At 36.9% G+C, this 21,967-nt stretch overlaps 2 protein-coding genes across 4 annotated transcripts in view; both read right to left on the bottom strand.

Moving 5' to 3' along the window:
• Positions 1-472: 472 nt before the first annotated feature.
• On the bottom strand, positions 473-18,876 carry RRH (retinal pigment epithelium-derived rhodopsin homolog). 2 transcript variants are annotated; one of them, XM_025873627.2, is made up of 7 exons: positions 16,613-18,876; positions 11,413-11,603; positions 9,450-9,549; positions 8,527-8,680; positions 7,467-7,635; positions 2,733-2,911; positions 473-1,521 (listed from the first exon to the last, which is right to left on the bottom strand). In XM_025873627.2, the coding sequence occupies exons 1-7, from the start codon at positions 16,716-16,718 to the stop codon at positions 1,407-1,409; spliced, it is 1,014 nt and encodes a 337-aa protein (XP_025729412.1). In that variant the 5' UTR covers positions 16,719-18,876; the 3' UTR covers positions 473-1,406. The 2 variants fall into 2 exon arrangements, with proteins under 2 accessions (XP_025729412.1, XP_073748204.1); XM_073892103.1 differs by lacking the exon at positions 16,613-18,876 and having other exon boundaries at positions 11,413-16,459.
• Positions 18,877-19,012: 136 nt separating this feature from the next.
• Positions 19,013-21,967, bottom strand: part of GAR1 (GAR1 ribonucleoprotein) — a 9,489-nt gene continuing 6,534 nt past the window's right edge. For both annotated transcript variants that reach the window (XM_025873623.2, XM_073892109.1), the window contains exons 5-7: positions 21,320-21,461; positions 20,107-20,178; positions 19,013-19,741 (exon numbers count right to left, since the gene is read on the bottom strand). In XM_025873623.2, the coding sequence (XP_025729408.1) occupies positions 19,728-19,741; positions 20,107-20,178; positions 21,320-21,461 (228 nt within the window). In that variant the 3' untranslated portion in view covers positions 19,013-19,727. The remainder of the gene's footprint in view (positions 19,742-20,106; positions 20,179-21,319; positions 21,462-21,967) is intronic.

Raw genomic sequence — 21,967 nt, 5'->3', positions numbered from 1 at the left:
GGCTCTATCAGAAAATAAAAATTAAATTCAATCATTAAAAACTACCTCCATGTATATAAGATGGAAAATCTTGACAATTGAAAATTGACAATCAAGGATTTAGGTTTTACACAAACACGCACACACACATATATATCTGGGCACATCAGGTACCTCCTGAATGGTCCTGCCCAATAACACACACACACACACACACACACACACACACATAATTTAATCTTGTTATTATATTGGGTGGTTCTATAACAATTTAAGCCAAAAATCTTTTCAAAAGAAAGTCAATGCTATAAAAATAAGAATATTATGGGAAATGTTATTTAAAATGTTATTTAAAATTGATAGGATGCATATAGAAACAATGAAGTCAGAAAAATTTGCTCAATTAAAAAAAAATACCACAGATTTTAAATGTCCACTATTTAAACAATGGTTATGTAAAACAACAAATAATTGAGTCTACAAATGCATTCAACATTCAACAATTTTTTATTGAGTGCCTACTATGTGCCAGGCAAAATGCATCTACCTGCTAAGGATACATCAAAGAACAAGCATACAGCTATCAATGGACATGAAGTTTCAGTTAAGCAAGACAACATGTTCTACAGATCTGCTGTACACATATTTACCAATACTGTACTGTACACTTAAAAACTGGTTAAGAGGATAGATCCATGTTGTGCTCTTGCCAGAATAAAACAAATTTCAGACAAACAAAACAGGAAGAAGAGAACAAATATACAAAAAAATTGATTAAATTCCAGTGGCAAATATATGGAAATACATATACAGAAAAATGTTAATTAAAAATGCAGAATACATAAAATATGCAGAGAGATTATATTGCTATATAAAGTATGTGCATCAACTAATGTGACTTAGAAGCAATAGTGTTTAATATTTTTGTCAAATAGTAGAAGTTAATAATTGTATTACAATTTTAAAAGTGTGAAATTCTAAAAATGTTTTCCGTCTACCTAGGAACATCCAACAACTCATTTCAGTAATTTACTTATTGATGACTATTATTATTATTATTATTAATTTATTTTAACATTAAAATAGTGGCTACTTCTAGTCTAATGGAGAGTCCAGGAAAGTTTCGAGGTCACTGATACAGTGTAATGAATGCCATGATTGGGAGAAAGAGAATGGGCCTTAATCTCATGTGCCTAGATTCATCAAAGGAGATGAATAGTAAGTTTACATAAAGGAAATAAGCAATCACTAGAATAGCCATCCCTCAAACGGAAGAACCAGGAGCTACACTTGAGGAATTTAGGGTCTAATAAGACAATAATCTATGTCTGCATCTGATCTAACCAGGATCATATTTAAAATAAAACTAAACCACTGGGGGGGAAAGTAAATAAGATATTTTGATGCTGTGTACTTTTTCTCTTATTTCAGTTTCTTCCAGGAGCCAGTGGATTTTGAGATATATCCATTGGTAAAATACTCATCACGGGCATTGCTTGGTGAGTCTGACATTTGAACATGGCAAACATTGCCTTCCGAAATCTATAGTAAGAAAGGGGAAATCTGGCGTTATCCTATAATGACTTGGAACTCTTAAAGCATTTTCGAATATGGCTAAGACACCTCTATTGCTAACTGACATCTCCAAATAAATTTTTGCCTCCAACTTTAACATCTCCTGTTAAGAACATTCATAAATGTATAAGGTATAAAGTATAGTTAAAGACGAGTTTTGCACCATTGATTATAAACATTGAAGACATTTAATAAAAATCAATAATGATGTCTGTTTAAGATGACACTTCAAATGTCAGTTACAATTTACTTGAACTAAGGATATGCATTTCACACATTTGTTCTGAACAAAGGCCAGTTGAAATTAAAGGGAGCTTGAGAATGACTAATCTTTTCAAAAGAACTACCAGTAGAATCTGAATTTAAAATATGTTCTTTATTCTTCTTATGTGATCTGTTTGGTCTTAAAAGTTTGATCTGTAGCTAAAGCTGCTCTCCCAAACATGTGCATAAATACAAACGTTTGCATTTCAGGATCAAATTACCTGGCCTCTACTGAGATTTTTTTTGATCAAATACTTAAGGACAATAAATTAGTTATTCCATCTTTTAGCAGTAACAGAAGTAAAATAATCTAGCCTTCACTGAGGAGACAGAAATCTTTGCTGAGCTCCCTTCAAAGGGAGAAGGAAGTATTCTTTATTGTCCTGAATGACTATCCACTCCTGAAGCTCTTTTACTTTAGCATTGAGTTTTTCTCTTGCATTTGATTATCTTCTTTCTAGTAAATATACAACTACACCACCCACTTATGGAGCCCAACATTGCCTTCCTCACCTTGTCCATTTTCTGAAAATAGAATCACTCTTTTCTTTGGAAAATCAATTCCATGTGTTGGGAAGGGGGGTAGCCATGAGAACTAAGCTGAGCCCACCAACCACCTTCCAGCAGGTTTTCTGCCAGAAAGCCATCTGAGATGACACTCGAATTTGGGGGGGCTTAGCTGGTAGAACTTGGGTCTTGGGTTGCAGTAATCATCTCCCCTCCATATGGGAAGAGGCTGTCCCAGAGCTGGAGCTCTAGGCATTTAAAGGCCTAGATGCTTCTCCAGTTGCATGAGCCAAATAATTTTTACACTAGTTTGAAGTGAGTTTCTGTCACTTACCTCCCCAAAAATCTTTTTAACATTCTTTCTATATCCATGTTTTTTATTTGAAAGCATTTTAAACATTACTTACTTTCTGTTAGCAACCACGTAAATACAGGGATTGTAGAATGTAGAAGATTTTGCAAATAGCGGAGCTATGATGGCCATTGAGGGAGGAATCTTCTTTGGGTCACCAAAAGAAGCCCATAAGCACACGATGGAATAAGGGGACCACGCCACCAGAAACATAAGTATCATTATCACAGACATCTGTAAAAAAAATCAGTATTTGGCAAACCCAATATCTAAAATATTGAAATAGCTAATATATTTAAAATAGCATGAAAAATTATCTAGATCGGAATTTGAATAAGTTTATGTTGTTGATGACATAGAGGAAAAACTGAACTTCTCCAAACCTCATTGCACTTCGCTTGTGTGCCTCAAGTCCTCTATGATAACAAGAGCTTGTTAAATGGATAGAACATTAAACAAATGTAAAGAATGTCCTCTTTCTTTTAGTGTGCTAGGGAAGAATACAAAAGCTGGCTTTGATGAGAGGCAGATGAAAACCCACTCCATGGGGCGCCTGGGTGGCTCAGTTGGTTAAGTGACTGCCTTCGGCTCAGGTCATGACCCTGGAGTCCCAGGATCGAGTCCCACATTGGGCTCCCGGCTCAGCGAGGAGCCTGTTTCTCCCCCTAACCCTCCCCCCTCTCATGTACTCTCTCTCTCTCTCTCTCTCTCACTCTCTCAAATAAATAAATAAATCTTTAAAAAAAAAAAAAAAAAGAAAACCCACTCCTAACCCACTTCTAGTAATTGTGCTATGGAGTGCTGGCATTGTGCTTTTCCCCCTCACTGTCATTATCTGCTGATCTAAAAAAATAACTAACTTTCTAAATTCAATCTGGAAAAAAACAAAATCCTATTTTGAGTTCACTGTATTCTAATACAGACAATTTGAGCTTGATATACATGTACAGTGTAGACAGTTTTGTAAAGAAGTTCCCCTTGCATCTTGTTTAAATAAAAAATTATAACTTTTACATTGCTCCTTATTGATTGTCCACTAAAATGATGGAAAGAGTAATTTAAAAAGATAAAAACCAGGGAGTGCCAGGGTGGCTCAGTTGGTTAAGCATGGGCCTTTGGCTCAGGTCATGATCAGGGGGTCTTGGGATTGAGCCTCCAAGACGTCCGACTCCCTGCTCAGCGGGGGTGGGGGTCTGCTACTCCCTCTCCCTCTGCCCCTCTACCCTGCTCATTCTCTTTCTCTCTCTCTCAAGTAAATAAATAAAATCTTTAAAAAAAAAGATAAAAACCCCTAAGGATTGAGAGTCACAGATTGACAATAGCTTTGTAAAATTAAAACTGAACAACCACTGGACAAGCTGCAAATTACTTATCAGACACAAGAATAATTTAAAAATAAATAAAACTTTTTAAAAAGAGCCAGCAGTGAGGGAAAACTAAATACAGACTAATCCATTCCACAAAACTACATAAAGTCCCTGGAATTGGAGGTAGCAAGCTAGCTTTGAATGTGGGGCTACACATGGAACTTAAAATAGCAGAACTCACTGAAACCTGCAGAAAGAAGCAATTAGATTTCTGAACCCCCTCACTCAGCCAGGCAACTCCCCTTCCTCTCCTCAGAAGAATCCAGAGGTTCAGTGTAAGAGGCAGGAAACTAGGGGGCACTGGGCCGCTGAGAGCTGGAGCACTGTACTAGAAAGAGGGGTGATACATGCTGTCCCCTCCCTGTTCTGAGCCATGAGAGTATGGGAAACAGACTTGTGCTTCCCACTCAGGAACATGAAAGAATCTTCTCCTTGAAAATTGACCAGCCCAAAAGAAAATACATGGAGATACAGAGCATCAGAAATTCCCCCAAAGGAACATCCCAGTGAACAAGGATGCCCAGAGCTTACAATCAGCTTTTTAGTGCATCACTCTTAAATTTGCAGAAGACAGTCATTGACCACCAGACACTGAGGAAACAAACTGACAGGCAGAGACAAAAATGGCACACATGTGCAAACACACACACACACACACACACACACACACACACACACTCACACAATGGAATATTACTTAGCCATAAAAAATGAAATCTTGCCATTTGTAGCAACATGGATGGACCTAGAAGGTATTATGCTAAGTGAAATAAGTCAGAGAAAGAAAATACCATATGACTTCATTTATATGTGGAATCTAAGAAACAAAACAAATGAACAGACAGAAAATGGAAATAGACTCATAAATACAGAGAATTGGTGGTTGCCAGAGGAGAGGAACATAGGGGGATGGGCAAAATAGGTGAAGGGGATTATGTGGTACAAACTTCCAGTTATAAAATAAATAAAGTCATAGGGATGAAAAGTACAGCATAGGGAGTATAGTCAATAATATTGTAATAACATTGTATGATGACAGTTGGTAGCTACAATTATTGTGGTGAACATTGCGTAATGTGGAGAATCACTGAATCACTGTGTTGTACACCTGAAACTAATATAACATTGTATGTCAACTATACTTCAATAATAATTTTTTTAAAAAGATAGCCAAAAACAGTGGTGCAGAAATTCAGGGGAAACAAAAAATATGTGATGAACAGAAGGAAAATGTAAATATGTACATAATACCATCACAAAAATGAGAGAAGATATATATCCCTAAAACAAGAAGAGGAGGCTACTGGAAAGGAGTAGAGGATGAAAAATTAACTCTTTTTATCTATAAAAACCATTTTTATCCTTTACCCTATCTAAAAAATAAAGGGCAGAATTTTAAAAATGCAGTGGCAAGGTTAAATGATGTGGTCAGCCAGGATTAGGGTAATGAGGTGAGTCATGCGAGTGCAGGGTCAGATCCTGTGTTTATTTAAAATTTTATATTTTGGGCGCCTGGGTGGCTCAGATGGTTGGGCGTCTGCCTTCAGCTCAGGTCATGATCCCAGGGTCCTGGGATCAAGTCCCGCATCGGACTCCCTGCTCCTTGGGAGCCTCCTTCTCCCTCTGCTTCTCTCTCTCTCTCTCCCTCTGTCTCTCATGAATAAAAAAAAAAAAATTTATATTTTGTTCAATATGGGGTAACTATTTTTTTTATTTAAAATCAATTAACATATAGTGTATTATTAGTTAGAGAGGTAGAGTTTAGTGATTCATCAGTTGCATATAACACCCAGTTCTCATTCTATCAAGTGCCCACCTTAATACCCATTACCCAGTTACCCCATCCCCCCACCCCCCTCCCCTCCAGCAACCCTGTTTCCTAGAGTTGAGTCTCTTATCATTTGTCTCTCTCTCTCTCTGATGTGACATTAAATTTGATTTTTTTAAAAATACTACATTAACTACTTTTTTTTTGAATTGCTGAGTTTTTTGGTGCCTGTTTAAATCTTGCACCCAAGGCTTGAGCCTCACTTTTCTTACCCAATCCCAGATCTGGACATGGTTGAGGAAATCTTGCAGAAAGTAGAAACAAAAACAAAGCCCAAGACAGGGACAACACAGGAGAGAGCATTTAAGAAAATTAGAAGATATATTCAGGAGATTCAATATCAAAAAAAAAGACTTCCAGAAAAAAAGAACAGGAAAAAAAAAAAAAACAGGAAGGAAATCACCAGAGAAATAATACAAGAAATCTCCCAGAAGGGGAAGACTTGAGTCTTCATATTGAAAGCACTCACCAAGTACCCAGAACATGGGTGAATAAAGAGGCCCCTCAAGGCACATCAGCATGAAATTCCAGAAAACTGGAGAAACAGAGATGATCCTCCAAGCTTCCAGAGAGAACACATAGAACACTTATACTAAGGGTCAGTCACCATAATTCTGCCAGCTTTCACAACAGCAGCACTGGAAGCTAGGAGACTCTAGAGCAATGCCTTCAAAATTCTTTGAAAATCATGGTTCTACTTAAAATTCCATGCGAGACAAACCGTCAAATATGATCATAGAATTAAGACAGTTTCAGGCAACAAAATCTTTAAAAATTTATCTCCCTATAACCTCCTCAGAAATCTTTTTGAGAATGTGCTCCACCAAACGAGAGCGAGTAACCAAATAAAAGGGAAGATATGCAAGCCAGAAAACAGGCGATCCAACCGAGAGAGGCCACAGGCATTCCCAGCTGTCCATAAGGAGATGTGAGGATGCCGGCAGTGGTCTTGGAGAAGGGCCAGTGTAGAGCAAGATGCGTGGGAGTGCCGGGAGGGACAGTTCCAAGAGAAGAGATAAAGTCAATTAGTCTCTGATGCATTTGAAAAAAGAGGAGAATGGCGCTTCTGGTGGGGAGTTGAGAGAGGAATCAGTGACCCATACACAGAACAGTGAGCAAACAAAACTATGGGGGTGGGGAGAAGAGAGGAAGAGCAGAAGAGGGGACCGAGAGGGAGAGAAAAAAAGAAAATGAGTGATTAACCCCAAAAGAAAAAATTGTATGAAAAAATACAAATCACAGAACCATACAGAGATCTACAATAAACAAAATTTTAGTTACAATAAGGTACAGTAATGTAACCAAATATTAACATTATGCTGACAAGATGAGGAAAGAGAAAGGTTGGGGTGGAGGAGGAGGAAAGATGGTGTAAGAGAAATAAATTCTCATGATCCATAGCAGGAAATCAAGAGTAATAGCAAACAAAAATATCCAAAACAGCAGATAAACACATCATTTAGAAAGTGGAGACAAACACAAGAAAAAGAGCCAAAAAGTAAAAATCAGGTGTTGGGGAGAGGTGATTGTAATATGGACCACATATGTGCAAAAGCTCCATGACAAAGACATTTTCAGGATTTTAAGGTCTTACCTTTGTTACATCCACCTGATCTGACCAGTCTCTGTTGAGGTACTCAGTGCAGTTACTAGTGGTATGACATTTAATGGATCGAGTGACATGGTAATAGCAGTAAAACATCACTGTCAAGGGCACAATAAAATTTATCACAATAACTGTCATCGTGAAAGAAACAAAAGATCTGAAAATAAGAAAAGGGAATCATTATATCACTATTTGTTTAATGTGCTGAATAGGGGAAAGGAAACAGGACGATAATTAAAAATAATCCTGACACTGTTCAATAGTCACTATAGTATGACGTAGCTTAGGAAGGATATCTAACTAGTTCATTTAGACTAAAGGGTGGCAAAACTATGGCCTATGGGCCACACCCAGTTGGTCGTCTGTCTTTGTAAATTAAACTTTATTGGAACTACATTCATTTACATACTGTCTATGGCTGCTTTCACAGGCAGGGTTGAACAATTATAACAGAGACAGTCTTGTCTTTAAAGCCTAAAATATTTTCTTGTTGACCCTTTACAAAAAGTTTAAGATTTAGATTCAGTTTGAGAGTTAGAAATTTTCTACCAGTTTTTGAGTCATCTTTCATTTTCTTTAACAAACTAAGTTACCCTCTTTTCCCTGGTAAATACAGAAGAGCACCACTAAGAAGCAAGCAAGTCCTTCTGGTGACTGTGCCTTTGCTGTGTCATTTCAGCTTTATCACCAGATCATCCTGAAAAGATAGTAGGGAGTCAGCCTGAGCTTTCGGCGTTCGGGACAGCCACAGGCTGTCTGGCGGTACTAACGCTCCGTCTTCCCTTTCAGATTCTACCCCTGAGATACCGATACTGAATGGGTGCTCAGGAGAGAGAGGCAGGAAGAGGGTAAAGGAACAAGGGCGCTTGATGGCCTCCACTTGCAAGCAAGCGTAATGCAGTGCTGGCCGGAATCACATCATCACCACAAAGGAAGCACTTGGCCACATGGTGTGCAAAACATTTGATCTGAGCTTAAATTTGAAATGATGAGAGAACGTCTACATTAGAAGCATCTGATTACTGTAAAGTGAAAATGTGTCTCTTACGCATCATTTTTCCGCCAGTTTATGGTACAAGTAGCCCCAGTAGGATCTGGGGCATAACTAGCCCACCCTATGATAGGCATCAAAGCCCAAAAGAGTCCATTGAGCCAGGCCCCCAGAATCATGAGGATGTAAGTGTTGCTGGTCATTCTTCTTCCTATTAACAAACAGATGAGATATTAGCATCATTTGCCACTGATGGAATTCATTTCTTCACTTTGTTTTAACTGGTTATTCAAAGTTGTTGTCAAGTAGATTCTTTACAAAGCACTTTAGTTCACTCAGAGCCTATTTACATGAATTCATATTCAGGAAAAAAAAAAGGCATTTAAGCCTGTACCTGAATGGTAGAAAGGATCAGCCAGAGGACAAGCAGGGAGAAGCACTCTCCAGGCCTACAGAAACAGCATTTACAAAGATCCCAAAGTGGGAAAGGCCTAGGCCAGTACCCCAAAGTGAGGGGGCCCCAGCCAAAGCTGGAAAGATAGCCAGGGGCCCGACCACATGGAGCCTTGGAGGTTGTGCTGTGAAATTTGGATTTTATTCTAATATCACAGAAAATCACTGAAACTTTTGAACAAGGATTGTCAGAGAAATGAGACTGACCAATGCAGTCTTAATGCGACTCATTACATTTGTTTTATTTTTTTAAAAAGATTTTATTTATTTCTGAGAGAGAGAGAGAGAGAAAGAGCACGAGCAGGGGGAGGGGCAGAGGGAGATGCAGACTCCCCGCCGAGCAGGGAGGCGGATGCGGGACTTGATCCCAGCACCCTGGGATCATAACCTGAGCTGAAGGCAGAGGCTTAACCGACTGAGCCACCCGGGCGCCCCAATCATTACATTTATATTTTAAAGTGCATGTGTGTTGAGCAGTACTTAGGCAAGAAACGGATTCATTGAGAAAGCTGAGAGACGTGCTATACCTGTGTCCGGACTACAGATGGTCAGGTATCTATCCATGGCCACAACAGTGAGTAGTCCAATACTTGCCATTCCAAAAAAGATATTCAGTCCGGCATAAATCTAAAAATCAAAATTGGAAAGAAAACACCATGCCACACACCCTCCCAGGAGACACTTAAATTTTTATTCCATGGCTAGAATACATCTTAAGGACATTGAATGTTTTTTATTTTAATAATTTTAGGATACACTTTCCATTGTCATGTAACTGGCTTATTAAAGGCATGCATGGAAGGTGTTTTAGGTCTTTAAAATAAACTTTTTAAAATTTTAAGACTTAAAACTTCTATACAACATACTCTATAACAAACCATAAATTAGGTGCAGTGCATATAACAAACAAAATACTAGTGTTCACAAGATAGAGAATTCAACAAAGAGGAAAAGACAAACAGGAAAATGGGCTATTCACACAGGAGGAAACCTAAATGTTTATAAGATGTAAACCACAATACGTATTCAAAGAAGTGTAAATCATTAAGATACCATTTTACACCCATCAAAATGATAAAAAAAATTAAAAGTCTGATAATCCCAAGCACTGGAGACAATGTGGAATAACAGAAGTTCTTATAATTGGCGTACCCATTTTGGAGAGCAATTTGGCCACATCTGATGGAACTGAAGATGAATATTCTCTATAACCCAACCATCCTTCTCCTAAGCAATATGTTTAAAGAAACTCTTACATATTGTAGGAGACATAAGAATGCTTATTGAAGCCTTGTTTGTGACCAAAAACAAATGGGAATAAATGCTTAATAACAAAAATACATACATTGGGGTATGTTCACAAAATGGAGTATCATGTAGCAGTTAAAATGAGTGACTTATAGCTACATCCATCAACATGGATAAACTTCAAAAACATAGTATCATATAATAAGACTGCATCATGTAAACAATATATTATTTATACAGAGTTTAAAATATACAGACAGTTTATGTGCAGGTAAATATGTATTAAGATAGAAAAACATTCATGGTAGAGAAGGAGGTAAGATTGGGGATAGTATGCAATCGCCTTCAACAGTATTTTTCAAGTTTTAGATCTTAATTCTTTTTTAAGATTTTATTTATTTGAAACAGAGACAAGCAAGCAGGAGGGGGAGGACTCTCAAGCTGACTCCACACTGAACACACAGAGCCAACACAGGGCTCGATCTCAGGACCCTGAGATCATGACCTGAGCGGAAACCAAGAGTAGGTCCCTTAATTGACTGACCCACGCAGGTGCCCCTCAAGTTTTTTTTTAATCTTTAAAAAGCAAAACCACCTGAGGCACATATAGCAAAACATTAAGATTTGACAAAACCAGGTGGGACATACATGAGTATTCATTATTCTATTACTCTCATTTAATTCTCTATAATTTTATGGCTTAAAATAGTAAACTGTTTTAAAACCTCAGCCCAAAAGTTGTATCTGCCTACTATCCTAATATGAATTAATATTAATATATTTCCTTGTCAGTAAAACTAATAATGGATATAATTAATTGCAAGTCCATTGGAGGACTGTCCATAGGGGGAAAAAAACTGGTAGCTTAACTACATTACTTAGATATTATGATATTGTCATTAAAGTTTATCGTTCCAATGAAAACAGGATATTTCTTTTTGAATTTGCAATATGCAAGTTTTTGAATATGCAAATTTTTACTTCTTTCTTCTCTAGCTGAATGCTGATTTTTTGTTTTTTTCCTTTGGGTTAGGGAAATTTTGAAAATATAATGAATACTACCAATGTCATTTCTCTTTTATTAAGTAATACATTTCCCAGTCACTTCTGAAACTATTTTCAGCACTTTATCTATTATCCTACATGATCTTATTTGAATCCCTTGGGATTTCTTTTTTTAGACATTTAAATTTACATCTCTTTAATATTTTATTTTGCTTTCATTCCAAAGATCTCCAATACCTGGCATCCTGCGTATCCAAATTTCCAGCTTCCATACAGATCTGAAGCTGCAGACATGGGATAGCCAATGCTACTGACCCCTATATCAGTAACAGCCAGGTTAATGATAATTGCATTTGTGGGTGTCCGAAGTTCCTTGTACTTAATGAAGATGCCCAGAACTATTAGGTTGCTGAAAATACTTATTATACCTGAGAACACAGACAAAAGAAAACACACACACACACACACACACACACACAAACCACTCTGTTTAATTTGAATGTTTAAAAGTAGTATCCAAATTAAATATTTAAGCCCCTTCAATAACAGCAAATCCATTTTAGTTCACTTATGTGAGGAGCTCCAACTGTTCTTAAAACTGGTTGTAATACCTTCCCAGCCCTTCTGTGAAATGGAAATAAGAAAATTTAAACAAAGACTCTACCAATTGCATACAGAGCACTGCAGGCTGGTTTTAATGTCCTCCCTATTAATCATGCTGCCCTTGAAATTCCTCCCGTCTTCCATGAGACCACCTCTGCTGATTTTTAAGATATATGTGTGACCATACCACCTCTTTTGGCAGTCTCTCTCCTGCTCCTTCCTGAGGCCCGAGGCTTTTCTTTCTCTATAGTTTGCTTTCTCAAGCCTCAACTATCTTTCTACCCTAACAGCTCTTCTGTCACTTTCCAGCCCTGACCCATGCTCCAGTTCCATATCCCTTTGCATTCAACTCATTGCCATTAAACATTTACTAGGGATCTACCATGTATAAGATCATACGACTGTTCCAGTATTTCTGGAAACTCACCATGTCCAAATCTGAGTACCTCGTCCAACGTGCACACATGGAAACTCCCTTGCAGAAAGCACACTGCAAGGTTTGACTATTCGGAAAGGGAATCGGGCTGGCTTTTATGTACATTGAGAAGCCTCACAGGTGATACCACCCTAGTCAAGGTTCCACAGTCTGGGATCTGTTAGCCTTGGAGGTCCAGAAACTCACTGTTGTCAATGCCCTGGAATGGGCTGGATTCAGGTAGACAGATGACTGAACTTCATAATCAGAATGGCAGTGTATTAGTATATAATGAGTGGTATTGTTGAATGAACCACTCATGTTAGCCCAATTAACAACCTCTACATCCTGCAAAGGATACATAAGTTTCCTATAAGCCAGATGGGGCCATATTAGGTCCTAACAGTGGGGGTGTGAGCAGCCCCCAACAATTGTAGAGAGGGAAGGTTTCCAAGCACCAACACACAAAAGTATCAGCTGAGGAAGAACTTCCATTATATCTTGGCACCTCAGTAAAACTTTTTAGCATCCTGTGACACTAATCCTCCAGATTCCTATTCTTTCCCCTCTGTGCTGTTGGCAGAATAAGCTGGCTACAACATAGAATTAGCCATGTTTCTTCTCAGGGCTCCAATACTCTCCATTGGCTGTGGGATAAAAGCCCACACATCCCAACCTGATATCCAGGTTTTGCCTCAATCTGTTTTCACCTCTCTAAGCAAATTTCCACACTTGCCAAACAAGCCATCCATTCTAATTATTTATCAAACGCACAAGGCTTGTTGTAAAGCCTCTCCCACTTGGAACACCCTATTTTTTTCCTATACCTATACAAATGCTAACCATCCTTCAAAGTTCTATTCAAGCCCAGCTCTGCTGAAAAGCTTTCCCCTACCCACAGTAATTCTCCCTTCTCTAAATTCCCAAAGTGCTTGCTTATATTATACATTATTCATCTTATGTGATGCTAGATTTAACTTTTAGATATTCCTAGTCTTCTCATCCAGATTTCAGGTTCCTAATGACTTCTGTGTTCTATGAGTATGTGGCATATAGCAGATTTGTTTGATAAACAGACCACAACTAAAACTCATATTAATTTCTACTTTTCCTGCAAGGCATACGTAAGGCACAATGATGGCAAATTTGGTGATTCTTTGGCTCTATTTTTAACTTTTTATTTTTTCTTAAGATTTTATTTTTAAGTAATCTCTACATCCAACATGGGGCTAGAACTCACAAACCCGAGATCAAGAGTCATATGCTCTACCAACTGAGCCCAGCCAGGTGCCACTCTTTGGCTCTAATTTTAGCATCAAGTATTGTAGCATACATACAAGAAATACTCCAAAAAGCTTATTGAATTGAAGAATCTTTCTAAGCTAACTACTAATTGACGATATTTAAAGTCAAATAAAACATAGTACAGTAAGTTGTTGCCTACCAAGTACACAACCAGAATAAAGTAACTGTACTTTGGGGGAGGTCTTAGATATAATGGAGGGTATGCAGTAAACAATTTGGCCTTTTTCTCTATTCGCTCAGCAGCTATCTCAAGCTCTCTGTTCTGTTTTCCTAACTGCAGGTATTTTCTCATGAGTAGACAATAGATCATTTAATAGGTCTAAATTAATTTCCTCTTGATTTCTGTGGCTTTCTTACAATCTCTTGGCAGATCCTACTTAATCTACACCCTGGCCTTGCTTTCTCCATCTCTACCTTATTAAATATGTGCCTCGTCCTAGACCCCCTTTCTTTTCACACTGACCACATAATCTGTGATTTCATACATATCCGAGGCTATGTGCTGCTTCTTTCCAGATTGAGCTCATAAAATTCAAACCCACGTGTCCAGCTTTTTACTGGACATCTCTCACACCGAACCAAGAGAATTTTCTCTTCCTTCTTCAAACCTGTTCTTCCCCACATGTATTCCTATCTTGGTGAATAGCTTCACCATCTAACCACCAGAGCCCCCAAACAGAAAACTTGTCATCTTTGACACTCCCTTTCCTTCTCCCTCAATTGCCACGTCCAACCATCAATTCTAACTTCTGGCTCTTGAACGTATCTACTTCTATCTCGATTGCCACTTCTCCCGCCTCAGGATTCTTCTTAATCACACAGGGGCCTCCTATGTGATCTCTTAGCTACTACTATAGCATATCTCTAAAATGCAAAATGGAATCATGTCATTCAGTGACTCCTCATCGCTTTATGACTTAGGCGATTCTTCATTACTTGGTACACAGCCTCCTCTGCAGCCTAGTATCTCTTACCCTTCAATTTACAATTCATCCAGAATGAATGTATTTCAGATCTTCAATTTACCATGTCCTCTTGCCTCCCAGCCTTACCTGGAGAAAGGGAGAATGCTCGAGCTGCTAAAAGTTTGTAAGAGCTAAAATCTAAAAGAAATATTAAATTGAAAATTAAAATTTAAACAAAAAATCTAATAAACTCTTGATAAAATTTCTTCTTCTCATAGCTTTGGTTTTGATTTGGAAATATAAGTGGGTTTCGTTAAAAGGGGAAAACTAGGGGACCTAAAGAACAATAAATCTTTCAACAGAAGCATAAAGAGGTTAGATATGCTCCCTTCAGTTTATCTACCAAAACCACAAATAACACATACCCAAGGTATTCCTTAATAAAACTGACTGTTGAGGTTACATGAGGGCTCTAGAATCAAAATGCCTCAGTTCAATCCTCGCGCAGCTATTTAGTAGCTACATGTGTGTGTTGGGTAAGTTACTTAAACTCTTCGTCTGTATAAACAGGGAAGATAAAACTCACTTACTGACTGTGTGTTAGGATGAATTATTCTGTATGTGTAAGTATTTAGAACAGTGCAAGTATTCAAATAACAATAGCAGTGGTAGTGGTGGTGGTGGTGGTGATGATCATCATCATAGTAGTGGTAGTAAAATTCCAATTATTGTTTCTGCTACGGGCATAAGAACCAGAGAGAACAATTACTTAACAAGAAATTTTCTTTGCATGCTACTTTTGTAAACAGATCAAAAAAGACAGCTTTACTTGGTCATCTACAAAAAACTAACTAAACTAAAAGTTTGTATACAAAGTATTTCTATGTAGTTGTAATAAGATTTTCTCTTTAATTAGCATATTGTTTTTTCATACTGTTGCAACAACAAAAATCAAAAAGAAAATAGAACTTGTCCAGTACTTATCATACAGAGGTATTCAAGTGAACAAATTAGTATATCACTAAAATTTACAAAAATTAACTGAAGAATCACAGTTTCTAGCACAGAAGTAATTGTGAATTATAGGGAAACTAAGCAACTATAAAGAATATACTGTGTATAGTAGGATTTGTGATACTTTGCCCTCCACCTTTGAATATATTTGAGAATTTCATAAGTCAATCCAAAAAATGACAATAAACCAATATAACTAAGTTACTTCTAAAACTCATTAATGAGCATAAAGTTGGAAATGAAGTGACTACTCAATATAAAATTTATACAATTCAACTTACACATTAAAAAGATAATTAGACAACTTCTATTTTATTTCCCCCATCCCTTTTTTGCAAAAACATGCCTTTATCTTAATCCCGTATACATCAATGAGTGTGTACACGTGGGGAGAAAGAAACAAGTATGTGTGTCCAATACCTACTGTATGTGTCATTTAGGTCATTTAATATTACTCTTCTCAACAATCATGACAGTTATCTTATTCTTATCCTGTTTCCAGATAAGAAAATGGAAGAACAAGCTGAAGGAACTTGCTTACTGTTGCAAAGATAAGATACTAAAAGATGAAATCCAAAGCTCAAGAGTTTTCCAATACAGCATATTCTGGGAATGAGCTGAATTTTCAAATTCTGTCCTCAGTGACAATAGAGTCTGCTCTTTTTACAACTTTAATTTTCTTTTTAAGGCCTTTCCATCTTAACTAGATTCCACCACCAAAGACAAGACTATGAACAGGATGTATGAGAGCAGTAAAGGACATAAAAATACATTTTTGCCATGGTACACACTCTTCCCCAATAAAAACTTGACAATGTAATAACCAAATATATGGATGATTATAAAAGAATTATTTTATAGAAAACTTTTCTTAGCCCCACTTCACTACTGTTACATTGTTTATCAAGATTCAAAATAACTTGTGACATTAACCACCATTAACAATGCCTTTATTTATCCTTTCACCTACATTCTCTTACTATACAGCCAAGAAATACGGCAAGTATTATTACTCCTATTTGCGCACCCCACACACACACCCCAACTCAGAAAGGATAAGTGACTTGTTGGCCAACAACATGGAACTTGAAACATCTCTGAACCCATGCTTTTTCTACCACCTTATGCTGAAAACCTCTGCTTTTCTTCACCCATTCGAAAACAAAATAATGGTTAATGGAGTAAACATCCATACCTGCTGTGATCAAGTAAGCTGCAACAATATTGTGTTCAGTCTGTGAAAAGACAGAGCCATCTTCATTTTTAGAGTCTGTACTGTTGTCTAAATTATTCCTTAACATTTTGGAGGAAAGAAATTGAGACAGCCTTCATAATGAGCCTTCAATAATTATGAGATATCTTAAGAACCAATGAAGAAAGAATTTTCAGAACCAATCATTTCCACTTACAGACCTCGAAGAAGGGCCTTTTCATAGAGGCCCTCCCTTAACAAACTTAATTGGGCTGGAGAGGAAAGGATTTTAATTCCCAGAACAAGGAAAAAGCTTATTAGCAAAATAAAAAGAAATACCAAGCACCACACATTTTAAACAATTGGGGCATCAGTCCTGTATCTAAGGAGATTATCAAGTACATACCTCCCATTCAAACAATAAGCAAACTCAAAATCAGCAGGAGCTGACTTAACTGACTGCTGCTGGAAATCAGTTCTGAAATTAAGAACAAGGCTTCGTCTCCTAAAACTTTTCAGATTAAGGCCCCTGCTTTCTGCTGAGCCTTTCAAGTTCTTCCATTTGTTTCTTTTTCCATAACAATTTGAATGAGCAGACATAAACAAAGAAGTAATCTCCTTCCATCCTTCCAAGTCTCACTTCCTTAGAGGTAGTAGTATTTTTTGGTGTGTTATCTTCTGTTTTTCTTTGCTTATACAAACATATATTCATACTAGGATTTGAGGTTTCTCCCACTTTTTTTTTTCTTTTAAGCAAAAATGGGGAGATATGCATATATAAAATCATTCTGTTAACTTGTTTTCCCCTAAAGTCATATCATAAATTCCAGGCCAATAAACCTAAGTCTAACATTAATAGCTTGTATTTCATGGCATGGATACATATGATCTACTTCACAGCCCACTTTACTTAATTTACCCTATGCTTTGATATGCACAAGTAATTATCAGATAATAACAATCATAGCATATCTCAGCAAAGAATCTGGATTCAATCATTCATCTTGTAAGGTACAGAGCAATTCTAATATTCTGGACCACCCTGTAATAACCCAAAAAGTAGTTATACAAACGGGTTATAATGTAGCATGAAAATTGTTAGAATAAGATATCCCTACCACTTCTCCCCCCCCATATTCTTTATGTCATGTATGATTACTAAAATCTGATTCTTTTCAAGTTAATTTTTCAAAATCAGTAACTTCAGAGAAATGCTAGATGCACCAGTTAACAGTGTAAACATGTAACAGAACCACTAGGGGGCTATATTTACCCACTTAATTTAATTTTATAACTCCTAAAATGGCGCAGCAGGAAAGACCCAAGATAATCCCTTGCCTCAATTCTTCCAGCTACATATAAATGAAGTTGAGGGGCGCCTGGGTGGCTCAGATGGTTAAGCGTCTGCCTTCGGCTCAGGTCATGATCCCGGGGTCCTGGGATCGAGCCTCGCATCGGACTCCCTGCTCAGCGGGAAGCCTGCTTCTCCCTCTCCCACTCCCACTCCCCCTGCTTGTGTTCCCTCTTGCTGTGTCTCTGTCAAATAAATAAAATCTTTAAAAATAAATAAATAAGTAAATAAAATAAAAATAAAAAAATAAAATGAAGTTGAGGGGCGCCTGGGTGGCTCAGTTGAGTAAGTGTCTGCCTTCAGTTCAGGTCGTGGTCCCAGGGTCCCGGGTTAGCAATCCGGGTCTTCAGGCTCCCTGCAAATGGGGAGTCTACTTCTCCCTCTCCCTCTGCCCGCACCACCACTCGTCTTCTTTCGTGCTCTCTCTCTCAAATAAATAAAATCTTTTTTTAAAAGAATTAAAAAATAAAATGAAGTTGAGCCAGGTTGATCTGTCCCAGATCTTATAGCTACCAGTACACAAAATTTTATAAATGTAAATACTCCAAAGAGCATCTATATTAGGAAAGTGAATCTCATTAGATTCCAAAAGTAATTTTCCGAAAAAGTAATTTTCAGCATATTTGTTCATCATATATATTTATTAATTCTGCTGCAATTCCATTAATCAAAAAAGATAAGTAAAACCCAAATTACTGACAGAGACAATACTATATGCTACTCAAACAAGCATTCCAGAGTTAACCAAGTATTAATATTAGGTACAGCATCCTAGAAAATTTAAGGAAAGATGGAAACATCATTCTTTCTGAGAACAAATATGTGTGTTTGGGGGGGAAATCAATGGCAGGGAAATGGTTCCATTATCACAGCATTCTAACTTGCTATCATAGTTACTTCTTGATACTACACTAGCAGTAGGGATCAAAAATCAATTTCATTTGCAATGTCCCTACCCAGGACTCTGAACATGTATTTATTTCTAATGAATAACATCTCTTCTTTTCTTATGATAAATAACATCTTTTAAGATTTTTTTAAAAAAAAAATAAAATAAAAACATTCAGTCAAACTTTCAAGATCCCATCTAAGATTGTTGAATGAGAATTGAACATTTCTCCAGAAATTACTTGAACTTCAGTTCTCACGTGAACAGAGCTGTTCCAACTTTAATACATTCATAATCAACACTATAATTTGCTAATCAATTATTAATTGAAATTAAAGAAACTGCTTTAGTTACTCTTAACGTACACAAGTGAAATGAAATAAAAGGTGCTGATGTTTTCATATACAAAAGGCAAAGATTTTGAAAGGGGGTGTTAATTTATAAATAACATTACTGTTCCCCTAACCTACTTTTTTAAAGATCAGTTATATATGTTAACAAATCATTTTTCCTATCTGAAATCCACTGAGTTTAAGTTTAGTTATTCCTTTTAACTTCAAAAATAGCTCTGTTTTAATAAACACAGCTGCTCTAACTTAAAGAAATAAAACATTTTATTTTAAAAATTCCAAGTATGCTTCAAATGAAAACTGCCCATTTATTAAGCACCCACAAAGTTCCAAGCATTGTACAAAACATTAAAACATTTGTTCATACTCTTTTAGAGCAAAACTGCATATTCTGTTGCACTCATTTTTGCATGGCGTTGACATTTTAGTCCCACTGCCAGAAAATGACCAGTTCTTCAAGACTTGCTCAAGAAACAAGTTTCTTATCCATAGAAGTAGATCATGCAGGAAGTTTGTCAACTGTTACACTTAATGTCCTCTCCCTGATTAAGAGAAAATGAAAGTATTAAGGCTACAGAAAATAAATTTTTAATAGCACTATACCCGAAATCTCAAGTTTAAAATCTCTTCTTATACTGGTTAGACAACCAATTTACCAAATTTTACTGTCATTCATATTACACACCTTTTTATTTTTCAAATTAATACAGCAAAACAAATTAGATGTAGGTGAAAAAATTCAAAGGGGAAAGCAAGAAAGTGATATAAAAATGAAGCTATAAATTAGCCTAAAGCAATGGTGTTCTATATACTCGGGAAACCAAAATAAGACCGAATAAAAATTTAAAATGGTAGATAATACCAATTCAGAAATTCAGTGATTCAAAGATTTTTTTTTCACACTCACCTCTGAAACCACCACCACCCCTTCCTCCTCTGAAGCCTCCACCTCCACCTCCTCTTCCACCTCTAAAACCACCTAAAAATAAAGGAAATGTTTATAAAACTACTGTAGCCTATGCTATTTTGATAAGCCTAACACCCTAGATTACAACTTTTTAAACAAGTATTGTTTTAATGAATTACAAAAGCTTGTTAAAGTTCCATTTAGCCCTACTGTTAAGTGTAGGAGTACCTCAACTTTTGCTTACTTTTTTGATTGAACTAAGGCATTTTATCCTAAGAACCAAGGGTAGCAGCTAGGGGGAGTGAATTTTTTTTCAGTGTTATAGATGAGACTGAATATAGAATGGGAATGAATCATCAGATTCTCAAAATATTTAATAGACATATATTCAGATTTCTTAAAGAGATTATCTCCTAGCTATATGGACCCAAAAAAGCATATTTAGAATGAAATAATTAAATCGAGAAAGGCAAAGGTGAAAACAGAGTTCTCTCCTTTCTGCTTCAGTAACAGAAGATATCCAACCAATTTTCGGGTCCCCTTCCTAACCACTTAGGCTCTGCCATCATCCTGTCACCTACCCACTACACCACTACTCACAGATCTAGGTATACTCTATGCTGCACCGCACCTTATTCCCAACCCTGTTCATAATGATCAATGTACCAAAACTCTGAGGAAATACATATATCAAAATGCTGAAATCAAAGCAATATTTATGGGGAAGTCTTTAACATGACATCAGAAGATAGGGGTTTTATTTTTAGATGGCCAATTGTTTGATAAGGGCAAATTAACTTTTGTAAGCCTCCCATTTCCTCATCTAAAATAAGGCTATCACCTACCTCACAAGGTTTGAGTGAATATTAAAAGAATATGACCAGCTCTCAGCATATAATCAACACCCAGTAATATTAACTAAAAAATTAAATTCAGTCAAGATAATCTTATACTTTATAAAATGCTCAACAAAACATGAATAACCCCAAAGAGATAAAATCCCTCAAAATTATATTTTATTAGATTTTTCTTAAATAAGTTATTGAAACTGAGCATTATTACTACAGCAATCTGCTAAGATTTGAAAATAGCTTTTCTAAAAAAAATAAATAAGCATAAAGGAGGTTTGCCTATATAAAAAATTAAATTGTACTGTATGAATTGGCTGCAACTTTGAAATCCCATTAGAAAATTTCCCCCAAAAGTAACTTACCACCTCTACCACCTCGGCCACCTCCACCTCCTCTTCCTCCTCCTCGACCTCCCCTGCCACCACCTCTTGGAGGTCCCTTCTCACCTGGAGGTCGAGGTAAAAACCTCTGCAGTGGTAACAGTTTATATGGGTCTATATAAAACTGGAAGTATAACAGAAACAATCAGTGCGATGACTTAGGAAGTAGAACAGTATAATCATGAAGAATCTACACACTAGACTCAAATATGCTTGAGTTCAAATCCCAACCCTATTAACTACTGTGTAGCTAGCCGTGGGTAAAGACCTAATTTCTTTGTACCTTAGTTTTCTGATCTATCAAATGAAGAGAATAAAGTACCTACCCCCCAGTCTTTGTTAAGATCAAGAGTAATGTATACAAAGCACATACTTCGCACACAGTAAGCAATACAGGCATATAAATAAAAACCAAGACCAATTCAATCTCATTTCTCATATTTATAAATAGATGTCTTCCAAAAATTAACTACCTTTTCACTCAATAGAATTGCCCTAAAATGAAGGGCACCTGGGTGGCTCAGTTGGTTAAGCAACTGCCTTCGGCTCAGGTCATGATCCTGGAGTCCCGGGATCGAGTCCCACATCAGGTTCCCTGCTCAGCAGGGAGTCGGCTTCTCCCTCTGACCC

Source organism: Callorhinus ursinus, unplaced genomic scaffold, assembly GCF_003265705.2.
Source record: "Callorhinus ursinus isolate GAN/ISIS: 27379988/994484 unplaced genomic scaffold, GSC_fseal_2.0 scaffold4, whole genome shotgun sequence".
Lineage (NCBI taxonomy): Eukaryota > Metazoa > Chordata > Mammalia > Carnivora > Otariidae > Callorhinus > Callorhinus ursinus.
Note: the sequence above shows the minus strand (reverse complement) of the source record. Positions and strands in the feature narration are given on the sequence as shown.

What these genes read in the sequence shown, in the direction of transcription:
- RRH (XM_073892103.1), bottom strand. Translation starts at nt 11,733, where the DNA reads ATGGATTTGCTGTTATTGAAGGGGCTTAAATATTTAATTTGGATACTA. An exon ending in TTGGATACGCAGGATGCCAG is followed by an intron (nt 9,550 to 11,412) that starts GTATTGGAGATC and finishes TTTGATTTTTAG; the next exon opens with ATTTATGCCGGACTGAATAT. An exon ending in ATCAGGTGGATGTAACAAAG is followed by an intron (nt 2,912 to 7,466) that starts GTAAGACCTTAA and finishes TTTTTTTTACAG; the next exon opens with ATGTCTGTGATAATGATACT.